The sequence below is a fragment of the Boleophthalmus pectinirostris genome, unplaced genomic scaffold (assembly GCF_026225935.1).
Source record: "Boleophthalmus pectinirostris isolate CB_2022bp ecotype Guang Dong unplaced genomic scaffold, ASM2622593v1 HiC_scaffold_18, whole genome shotgun sequence".
Lineage (NCBI taxonomy): Eukaryota > Metazoa > Chordata > Actinopteri > Gobiiformes > Gobiidae > Boleophthalmus > Boleophthalmus pectinirostris.
This window is the reverse complement of record NW_026571133.1, coordinates 26310813-26322668: the sequence shown is the minus strand read 5'-3', so window position 1 is coordinate 26322668 and position 11856 is coordinate 26310813. Positions and strand designations below refer to the sequence as shown.

The 11856-nt window shown below is 37.8% G+C and overlaps 1 protein-coding gene across 1 annotated transcript; it reads left to right on the top strand.

Annotated features, from left to right (window-relative positions):
• The first annotated feature begins 900 nt into the window (after window positions 1-900).
• camsap1a (calmodulin regulated spectrin-associated protein 1a) lies at window positions 901-11432 on the top strand. Its single transcript, XM_055154171.1, has 16 exons — window positions 901-1075; window positions 2324-2577; window positions 2804-2965; window positions 3061-3132; window positions 3383-3415; window positions 5099-5240; window positions 6637-6776; window positions 6861-6957; window positions 7397-7472; window positions 7562-9758; window positions 9823-9956; window positions 10030-10238; window positions 10318-10399; window positions 10481-10602; window positions 10922-11040; window positions 11142-11432. The coding sequence occupies exons 1-16, from the start codon at window positions 901-903 to the stop codon at window positions 11430-11432; spliced, it is 4305 nt and encodes a 1434-aa protein (XP_055010146.1).
• The last annotated feature ends 424 nt before the right edge of the window (window positions 11433-11856 follow it).

Here is an 11856-nt window from a genome sequence, read left to right as displayed (position 1 = left end):
GCCTAATTTATTTATTTATTTTATACTTTTATTCAATTAGTTAATTTACCGATTCTGTGCAGCACTTTGAAGACATAGTAAACTTTACACAGTTATACATCTCTTAAAGTTACTATTGCACAAAAATACAGTCACGTGTTGCTTAAATCTACAAATATTTACCTAGAAAATATAGAATTGACATTCGGGAAAAACATTTTGGTAGCAGCGTCCCCTAGAGTATAGAGACGGTGTTACAGCAGGAGTGAATAGGCGTCGCCATAGTGACAGGCTCCTGTAATGTGCAGAGTGACAGGGGCTGTCCCGACTGCGCTGGAGGCATTCACATACACAACACATCTACAAATATTGTAATTTTCACTTCGCTTTGTTTTTCTCGAAAGCTGAGTTTTGGAAGGTTGCCAGAGAGATTGTATTTTTACTGGATTATGGACCGTGAGCAACCGCTTTATCCTGGGAGGCCGAAGATTTGTGTTGTTAGACGGGGAGGAGTCAGGCAATGCACCGCTAATGTGTACTGAAGCCCCGCTGCCAGGCCATGAACAATGTTGGCGATTTAACAAAAACGCTCCCGAAGCAGTGCAAACGACACACTCCAACATTTGAGGTAAGCAAGCAAAGCAACTATTTACGATAAACGTGTAACGATAGGTGTTCTTTTGTAATTGCTAGTCCATAGTCCAGTCATTTTAATAAAGGTTATTTGTAGTTCCATGGGCCCGACCATCATTTAACTATTATCTGTTGTCACATTTATTTATTTATTTATTTATTTAATCTGTTTTTATAAAGCATGATAAGGCCTATAGAAGTGCACGAGCCACGACCTGCTCGTGTTGTCAATGAAGGCCTTATGTTTGTGCTGATGTAATGTATTGGCTGCACCACCCTTGTTTCAGGATGAATGGGGAAGTGAATGCTGGCAGGGGGGGCACTTCCCGAAGGAGCACAGGCACAGATGATGCTGCAAGAGGAGGAATAGACCATCAAGTGCTGCCATTTGAGACGTACGATTCTGCAAGAGCCAAAGTGGCTGCAAACCTGTACTGGTTATTTGCCAAAGCCTTTGGTCCAGGTATGATTGATCACTGTTTTGGATCAATGGACTATCATTTAAATAGATTAACTCATATTTATAATGATGTAGTAATATTTCAAGTAACAGCAGGTTTTGCTCCAGTTGTCAATGCATAATAGGTAGTATCAATGTGTCTTATCTCAGAAGCCCAGCTCTGTTAACACTTTACTACTGCTACACACAACCCAGAAACAAAGAGCCAGCAGTTCAGATAGTGTGAGCCTGTCAGATTAAGATCACTGGTTTCTCACAGGTCACTAGACTCGGTTGCAGCTCTGATGATAGCTTGTAAAAAAAATTCTAACAATTGTTCTACACTGGTGTGATGGTCAGGAATTTGTCTTTGAAAGCAGATGTGTATGTCCTTAAGAATCAAACAAATGCATTCTTGATATCTGATTTGATTGGATTTTTGCTCTAAAGTGAAGTGCTGAGCCACATTATAGTAAAGAGTTTAAGGGATTGTAGCTGTGTCACTATGTTTAACTCTCAGATTAATTGGGAATAAATGGGGGGAAAAATTTTAATTGACATTTTACCCAATAAATAAGCATAAATAGAATTAGGAATGTTGACAAATAAATGAACTTTTTGGTGTATATTTATTTTCCACTTCAAATACCCCTATAGTTTTTACTATACAGACTGATTGTGACTCTCCATTTGTCATCATAAGTATTTATTTCAGCCTTTTTATAGTTTTATGAATAATAAAAATGAAGGGTCATCCTCAAACTGATTTGTACACGCTTCAGCTGGACTCGGGTGGGTAATGAAGCATTATTATTAGAAACTTCAGTCTCGGATTAATCAAAATTAGTACACAAGGTAATAAGGCAGGAGTCATTGTTGGTGTGCTGAAGGGAATGAGGAAACAAGAAAGAAATGCTAAAATGATTTTCCTTGGAAAATACTGAATTTAGTGGTGGAGTCTCTGGATCTCTGATTTGATGTCAAAAATAGATGATCTACCTGTGTCCACAGCACACACAAGTCTGTCTGCGGCCACACCACCAGCTTAACAATCATCAGCTTTAAGCTTCTGGCTCATCTATTGGCTCTGGAGATGTGTCCTCTCAGGCTGTTTACCACTCCACTCCTGCACTGGTTTCTAGACACTCTAATACCATGACAAGGACAGTTGAAAGGAAGCTACTTATGTTATGTAACAGAGGGATGTTGATTGTCACATGTTAGAGTGTGCCTGTAAATGTATTTGTATATTTTATGTGTCTTATATCTTAGAAGACATTCCTTCAGATCTTCAAGACCCATTTTACACCGACCAGTATGAGCAGGAACATATTAAGCCTCTTATCACACATCTATTGCTGTCTGCTGAGCTCTACTGCAGAGTTTGTGATGTCCCTTTTCAACCAACTCCCCTTCAAAGCCACAAGTCTGTCATTCAGGCATTATCCAGAAAGGGCTTATATATCCTGGATGACAACGAGGCTCTGGTCTCTGAAATGGACCTTACTTCAACTCCAATTAAAATGGTGGGTAGACAGTCCCAATAGTAATTCATGGACAAATGGATAACTTTTGCTGTTGTTGACCTGTCTTTATTACAAAGACACTAATATTTCTATAATATCACTGTCACTATCTCAGCCAGTAGTTTGCCCATCCAACCCTCTGTTAATTCGAGATATTTAAAATATGTTATTTTTTGTAAAAAGGTACATGCTTATGTCATAATAATAATATTCATTCTATCTTTAGAGTTTTCATATTCAGCTCATTGATACCTTGATGACAGCTTACACTGAGGAAATGATAAGCATTGAAAAGGTGGTGTCTACTGTGAAATACTTTGTGGAAAGCAGTGACACCATGATGTTGCCTTTGGACTTGGAAGATGCTATGATGTTTTGGATAAATAAGGTAAATATTTGCTTACTGCCCAATGTATATTTGCCATTTTTTATATATATATATATATATATAGAGACATACATATACCCTGAACCTTATTATAGGTGATCATGAGAGGATTCACCCAAAAAGAGCCAAAAAATAAGCATTTCCTGGAATCCCCTTGTCATCAGAAGGTAATACATACTTCCTATCCTCTGTCATAGTTGATTTTGTCTTGGTAGATGAGGTAATTTTCAAACTTCACATGTGAGGTGCTGTTCTTTGTGGTTTACTGTCTTGTTTTAGTGAAGTCACAAACATTAAACAGTCAAACAGTCTTAAATAGGAGTAATCCTGCCCTGTCTATGTTCTGAACCCCTGAACAGTCTGCTCTTCCCATGTGTCTCTCCTCAAACCTGATTTACTCCACTCGCTGGGCCATAGTGTCCCTCCAAATGGTATTGGAAACTTTTACCTGTAAGTTTATGTGTTACAGCTTTACATACACACACATTATATATGTATATGTATGTATGTATGTGTGTGTGTGTGTGTGTGTATATATATATATATATATATATATATATATATATATATATATATATATATATATATATATATATATATATATATGTATATAATATATATATATTATATGTGGAAGTATTCAATATTTGGTGTGACCACTCTTTGCCTTCAAAAGAGCATCTATTCTTGTAGGTATACGTGCATACAGTTTTTGGAGGAACTTGGCTGGTAGGTTGTTCCAGACATCTTGAAGAACTAACCACAGATCTTCTGTGGATGTAGGCTTCCTCACATCTTTCCGTCTCTTCATGTAATCCCAGACACACTCGATGATGCTGAGGTCAGGGCTCTGGTGGGGTCATACCATCACTTCCAGAACTTCTTGTTCTTCTTCACGCTGAAGATAGTTCTTAATGATTTTGGCTGTATGTTTGGGGTCGTTGTCCTGCTGCAGAATAAATTTGGGGCCAGTCATACACTGATGGTCTTGCATGATGGATAAGTATCTGCCTGTATTTCTCAGCATTGAGAACACCATTAATCCTGACCAAATCTCCAAATCTATTTGCAGAACTGCCTTCTGCTACAGCCAAATATTTCAAATATTATATCAGTCTAGAGCACCTGCTGCCATTTTTCTGCAACCCAGTTCCTATGTTTTTGTACATACTTGAGTTGCTTGGCCTTGTTTCCACATCGGAGGTATGGTTTTTTGGCTGCAACCCTTCCATGAAGACCACTTCTGGCCAGACTTCTCCGGACAGTAGATGGGTGTACCTGGGTCCCACTGGTTTCTGCCAGTTCTGAGCTGATGGCACTGCTGGACAACTTCTGATTCCGAAGCCTAATAAGCTTGATGTGTCTTTCATCAACTGCACTAAGTTTCCTTGGTCGACCACTGCGTCTACGATCCTCAACTTTGCCCTTTTTTTGAGCTTCTTCAAAAGAGCTTGAACAGCACATCTTGAAATCCCAGTCTGCTTTGAAATCTTAGTCTGGGAGAGACCTTGCTGGTGCAGTAGAACTAAATTGTGTCTTGTTGTTGTGCTCAGTCTTGCCATGGTGTATGACCTGTGACATGAGACCATCTTCCCCAACCTCACCTCCAGTTTTAAGCCTCCTACAGAGCTCTTTCTGTTTCAGTTAATGACTGAGTTCCAATCTACGTGTGACATTGATGATCATTAGCACCTGTTTGGTATAATTGGTTGACCATACACCTGACTATAATCCTACAAAATCCCTGACTTTGTGTGTACCGCTTTGTGTGAACTGATGTTGGTTTGAAGGCAAATGGTAGTAACACCAAATATTGATTTGATTTAGATTTTGCTTTTGTTCACTCACTTTGCATTTTGTAAATTGATAAAAAACAATCATTATTTATATTTTTGAAAGCATTCTTTGTTTACAGCATTTTTTTTCCACACCTGCCTAAAAAATATTATTAATATCAGATGATTCTTGTGCCTTTATATTTTATAATATACCCTTTTATTGCATGCCTATTTTTTTTACTATGATTTTTTTTTTCATCCATTAAATGCAAACATATGTTCCTTCTCTGCATTGCTTACCCATTCCTTAAAGTGCTTTATATAAATATGTTATGAATAAACATTTTCTTTTTAGGTACGTTACCGCAAGGATCAGCATTCTGGACATCCTCATCCATATTTACCCATCTTAGACAACTTGTCAAGTTTTGTCTGTGTTGGTACTTCTCTGCTAGCTGTAGTCCACTTCTATTGCCCTGAGCTGATGAGGCTAGAAGGTGGGTCAAATGCGAGTTAACATAGAAATGAATGAATGAATGTAATACTGAATGGGAACCCCTGAAGTGCCTATAAAAGATTTTTACACTTTTCAAAAGTTAGCAGTTCTAACACTAGTAACATTATCACAATATTAAAGAGGGGTTAGTCTGTATGAAATCAGTTATTTTCAAGGAATCTCCCCCATGAGTCATCTCAGATTTGGCTGAAAAAAATTTCAAAAAATTTCAAAAATCACCAAATGAAAGAATCTCAAATTTTAGGTCAATCCCTTGAGTCATTCCTGAGTTATGGCCCATTGAAATATTGAGGCCATGCTCACTTTTTCTGAAGCCTTAATTTATAAGCATAACTTCATAAAAAATAGAGCTAGGAAGCTGAAAATTTGTATTATTGAAGATTCAGATTCATAGATTCTGAATCTGTTGTCAAATATTCACCATTCACCATGTCAAATCTATCACCATGTTCATATGAATGCTCTTAAGTATTCTCAATGAACCACCTGATGTCATAAATACATGCACTGTATTGACCTGGCTGGTACAGAGAAATATCTGGCACAATCTCATTTTGTATTTAAGAAACTGACACTTCAGTACATAAATTATTTTGACGTACTCTCCTCATTTCTAATTTACCATTTGACACTGGAAGGAAACTGGTGTGATCTAGTACCATTCACAGTCTTGACCTCGCTGTAGTGCTCTTCTAGTTTGGATGTAAGTTCATGGTTTGTTTGCTTTAGAGCTTGTAAAGAAAACTTTTACATTCTTTATGTTTTGTGAAGCCCACTCAAACATCTGTGTGCAGTCAATATTTGATTGCTGTCAGTTGACTGAAGACTGGCCCTTGCAGCCGAGCGTTTTACTGTGCCACCAAAACCATCACAAACAATGTACCACAAATAATATCCAATTGTCTTCCCTTATAACAAGCAATTAGTTTTTAAGGCTGTTAAAGGTAAATGAACCTTTCTATCAGGTGGAAAAGTCCCTAAGCTCCACCAAAAATAAGCCATTTTCAAAAATTCCATTTGAAGTTATGCAATTTAATAGTAGATGTTTTTATTACTTTAAACTAATCAGAATATGCCAAAGATTCTCTGGTAAAAATTTTATCAACATCTAACTGTGCCCACATGGGGAACTGAGGGGCCAAAGAAGGGGCCAAAAAGGTCACATTTGGTCTGTGACCATATTTGGGACCGTACCATCCACATGAAAACTCAGGAAAGTGTGAGATTGTTGTCAGAAATAGTCATTCTCTCAAATATTCAGGTTCAACAGTTAGTTTATAAATATCTGTTTGGAGTAAATAGATTTTGGACCTCAAATCCTGAAAAATAAAAATAAAATAATAATAATAACCAAATTTCTGTTTTTTGGCTTTTAGACATCTGTCTCAAAGAGGTTCCCTCCACTGCTGAGAGTTTGTCAAATATTCAGCTCTTGATGGACTTCTCAGATGAATTTCTGAACAAATGTGTCTACCTCAGGCCTGAGGACATGCTATATTCTCCTCCTGTGTTGAAGGTGAACAACCATAACTCAGATATGTTTTCTACACATACATTTTGAACACTACTGTCACTTTCAATGTCTGTCTTTCTTTGATAGATTAACATTATGCAGATTATTGCTGAATTGTTTTGGATTTTTGAAGTTGTGAAGCCTGACTTTATGGAGCCTCAAGACCTTCATGAGAACAAATATGGTATAATTTGTACTACTACAAATAGCACTTATCTCTGTATCTTATTAAAATGTTGTACCAATTGTATTTGTGTGTAGTAAGGAAGCCACAAAGCTCAAATACATTGAAGCAAAGATTTTGGACTTCAAACTCTGAAAATACAATTACTAGATCAACAGGCCCTCAAAGAAGGTATGTATGTATGTATGTATGTATGTATGTATGTATGGTTTGTATGGTTTATGGATCACGAATCAAGAAATCATCATGCTGTTATATAAAATTACCATAACTGTGCTTTTCCCCAGTTTGAAAGCTTGTCCAAATTCATGTGTGCTTCCACCATGCCAGAAAGAACAGACAATGATTGAGGATCACAATCTAGGTATGTAAAAGTGATACAAATTTCATTAGTTACAAAAAAAAACAATCCCTTTATTTGACTTATGTGTGTATTCAGGGCAGAAAAATAGGTCCAGCTCACTCAGCTATGAACAGGATACTAGAGACGTTGTATGGCTAAGGAAAAGACAGAGGTAAATTTGTGTTGAAGCAACATTATATAAAAAACAAAAACAACAAAAAACTTACTATTAAAATTGTCATTTTGTTATTTTTAATCCAGGCCTTTATCCCAAACGGTGCCTTATGCTCTACACTTTCCCATGAAGGAAGATGCTGATAGTATTAGCCTTCCCCACACAATGAGTAAAGACAGTTTATCATCCAATTTCATAAGCACAGCCCCAAGACACATGCTGGGGTCCGGACATCCCCGCAAACTGAGTCGTTGTAACTTGTTAAATTATATCCGTTTTGAAGATGAGGAGGAAGAAATAGAGGAAGAGGAGTTGGTGGCCATTATCAATCCAACTACACTGTCTCGCTACCATCATCAGAGTGAAACAGAGCACCGGGTATTTCATTCATTGAGTCCTTCCAGAACAAATAATGCACATGGCTCTCTTGGTTTGGATAGATACCCTATTTCCACAGAGCGATCAGTGGACAAATATTTTCTGGAGCCTTTAATTCCTGCAGTTCCAAAGCCAGCCAAAGAAAAGAGTGTCCTTGTGAATAAGGAAGAGGAGTGTGGTGAGTCTGGCTTGAAAGGATCATTAACTGTGAGAATAAGTCCTCCCAGTGGCTCATGTGCTCCTCACAGACCAACATTGCTCTGTGAGTCAAAATCTAGCTCCAGTGCTGGTATTTCCCTGAGAGCTGTCACACAGGGCTACACGGATACTACTGACCAACATAGCACGAAAGAATCTGATGGATTTTTTCTTCACTTTTCAGAAGCTCCAAAAGATGATAGTCCGTTGTCTTCATTGGAGGCCAGTAATGTCTCTGACACAGAATCCTTCACTGAAGACAATGAGGATGAGCTGCAGTTGGATGAAAACATAGGATATAAAAGGAGGTATTACATAAAGGAGCAGAGCAACTTCGGAGAAGGAGAATCCATCAAGCTGGGAGAGGACCAAAAAGTGAGCGAGTGTGATGATAAAGAGGACCATAGTGGATGCTTGAGTCCATGTCACAGCTCTGGGTCCTGGTCAAGCAGCAGCACTGGTGTCAAAATGACAAGCTTTGCAGAAAAGAAACTGCTGAAACTTGGACTACATGGTGGACTTCCCAGTACTAACAGCACACCAAGGACCACACCAGATGACTCAGAGGCTTCCCCATGTCCACCCTGGCAACTGAAAAACACCGAGAACACTTACTCAGTTGATAAAGAGACCTGCAAAGAGTCCAGAAACATTACAGTGAATGCCCTTTTAAGCCCCAGCTCTGTAGTGCCAGTAGAACTGCTTGAACTTCACATGCAGCTGGAGGAAAGGAGACATGCTATTGAGTGTCAAAAAAAGAAGATGGAGACTCTGTCAGCACAACAACGACTTAAGTTGGGAAAAGCAGCATTTTTAAACATTGTCAAAAAGGAACAAGGGAGGAGTGACACACTCCCATTGCCCATAAAACAGGGATCATTAGAGCTAATGGCTGCCAATCAAAGAGAAGTAAAATTACAGACCTGTAAAGATGATTCTTGTCTAGAAGATTTAAAAATTAAGACTAAATTAAATGAGGGAGCACCACTGATAAGAAATAATGAAGTGTGTCAGGACTCAGGACAGTGTTTGCACTCAATAGAAGTACTTAATGAAGCAATTTCTTCAATACAGCAGCAAATAATGCAATTGTCCCTACAACAAGATATATTGATTAAACATCGCTCTGTGCTTCCTCCCAAATTTCAAACAGATGTAAGCACCACTCCCTGCGTTACAGCCATGACATACCACACTAAAAAGTCCAAAGCATTTGTTGTTAACTTTCAAAATAATGATGACAGCAACTCAGCGTCTTTGCGATGTCCACCCAAACTTAGCTCCAGTCAGCACAAAGCCTCCAATCAAAAACAGAAAACAGAGAAAACATGTCCAGTCCTAGATAAAAAATATGAAGAAGAAATAAGAGAGGTACTTGAGAAATGTAAAACTGAACAAGACATAGTAAAAAACTCGTCCTTGAGCATTTGTAATGAACAACAATGTGTTAAACTCAAAACAGGACATTTGCCAATTGCATCACAGTCTCCAGTCAACTCAAGAAATCCTGCAGTTGGACAAGATCAAAACAGCAAGTCAGAAATTCAAACACTTGATTCAGAGAAAGAAGCTACTGTTGTGGACAACAGTGCCAGGATAAAGGCACATCTTATTGAGGTTGACCTGTCGGAGATTACAGAATCCACAGAGCAGAATTCTGCTGATGTGGAAATTGAACAGAAGAATGTGCTGGGATTCTTTTTTAAGGTAACATGTGCTTGCATGATATAAATGCATTGGAGACAAAATACTAATCACAGTTGTTTTCTAGGATGAAGAGAGAGCAGATGAAATGGCTAAGCGTCGAGCTGCCTTTCTCATTAAACAGCAGCGTAAAGCTGAAGAGGCAAAACTTCGAAAACAACAACAAGAAGTTGAAAGTGAACTAAAGCGTGATGAAGCAAGGTAGATGACAGGACGTCATGTCTTTACAGCCTTATAGCAATAAAATGAATACAAGTGATCCTGTTTTTTTAAGGCGCAAAGCAGAAGAGGAGCGTATTCGTAAGGAAGAGGAAAAGGCCAGACGGGAGATTATTAAACAGGAATATCTGAGGAGGAAGCAGGAAATGCTCATGGAAGAACAGGGTCTGGTCAAGTCTTTGCCAAGGACAAGGTCCCGTAAAAGCAAACCTAAGTCTCTTCATAGAGGATCAAGCAGCCTCTCTAAAGGAGCCACCACCACATGTATTTTTTTAAATTCTTTTTTCATGTTTTTTGTAATATGTTGATGACTTGCTTAATGCATTTTTCTCACAACATTTAGCCGACCTGGGAGGTAGTCATCATGGATCCACGCGCTCATTGGCCACAGAGGTTGAAAGTATAGTTTCTCTGGAGTCTCACTGGTAGGACAATTTTCACACATTTGTGCTTTAGATTTAAATATATATATTTAGTGGTAAATTTACTGTAATTATTTCTTCTAGTGCTGAGTTAGTCTGCTCAGTGGAATCTTTCCCTGTCCTGAGCAGGGCATCAAGCAGGAATATGGAGAGAGACTGGGAAATTGGCTCCATAACCTCTTCCATCACTTCAACAGAGTATACAGGTAAAGGGGGAGGTTTACAGATTAGATATTTGTACTGTGTAGTGAAGTAGTGTAGTTGTTCTTAATGATATATCAGAAGAGGTATGGAAGTCTAGGCATACTACAGCAAAATGTGCGTACTCATGCCAATTTTAACTATTGATCTGCTTTTACCTCATATTTCCACTTTTTATTTTGTTAATTTTGTTTTTGTTTTTTTGGTATTTTTGCCATTTTGTTAAATATTGGAGGATAATTAACTGTTTTACACTATATGATTGACACCATCAAAAGCTACAGTATATATTGAAAACTATAATGCTCTCTTTTTTCAAAACAGGTCCAAAACTATTCAAAGAACCATGCTCTAAATCAAATAAGCCAATCATCATAAATGCGATTGCTCACTGCTGCTTGGCTGGCAAAGTCAATGAGACCCAGAAGAATGGAATTCTTGAGGTGAGTGCATTGTTTTTTATTTTTAATTTTAAATATTTATTTTACATTGATGCATGCATCTTATTAAATGTCACTTTTTTCAAATACCACTCACCCTGTAGGAGCTGGACAAGTGTGACTCCAACCACTTGATCATTCTGTTTCGAGATGGTGGGTGCCAATTCCGAGCCATCTATGCATACTCTCCAGACACTGAAGAGATTACCAAAGTCACTGGCACTGGGCCACGCAACATCAGCCATAAAATGATTGATAAACTGTACAAGTATAGTTCTGACAGAAAACAGTTCAGTGTCATCCCTGCCAAGTCAGTTTCTGTCAGTGTGGACGCACTGACCATTCACAATCACCTATGGCACATTAGAAGACCAGGGAGTGCACGCAGGAAGTGAAGGAGAGTGGAGATTAGTATTGGGCTGGACCCAATCTAAAGAATTATTAAGTCTTATTACAAAGTAAAAGTAATATTTCAAACATGGATAAAATCTCTTCTGTCCTCTTATTTCTGACTTTTTTATGGGGGAGCTGAAGAAATAATTTCTAACTTATTTTGAAATCTGTTATCATAGTACATACTATCTATAATGTCTCCATAAATACAGCAACAGGAAATGCTAATTTCATCTCATGTTAAATCAAAAGAAACATTTCCATGTGACCAAGCTACTGTTTAAAGCTTACAATGCGCCTAATCATTTTATTGCATATTTCATTGCAAGGTTTTTAGTAATACATACACTTTTTAACAAATTAACTGAATTGTTTTATATGCATTGTTTATATATATATATATATATATATATATATATATATATA

Excerpts from the sequence above, each read along its gene's own strand:
- camsap1a (XM_055154171.1), top strand. The coding sequence starts at position 901 with ATGAATGGGGAAGTGAATGCTGGCAGGGGGGGCACTTCCCGAAGGAGC. Across the intron at positions 2,578-2,803 it reads CTTCAACTCCAATTAAAATG|AGTTTTCATATTCAGCTCAT; the intron begins GTGGGTAGACAG and ends TTCTATCTTTAG. Across the intron at positions 3,133-3,382 it reads AATCCCCTTGTCATCAGAAG|TGTCCCTCCAAATGGTATTG; the intron begins GTAATACATACT and ends GCTGGGCCATAG.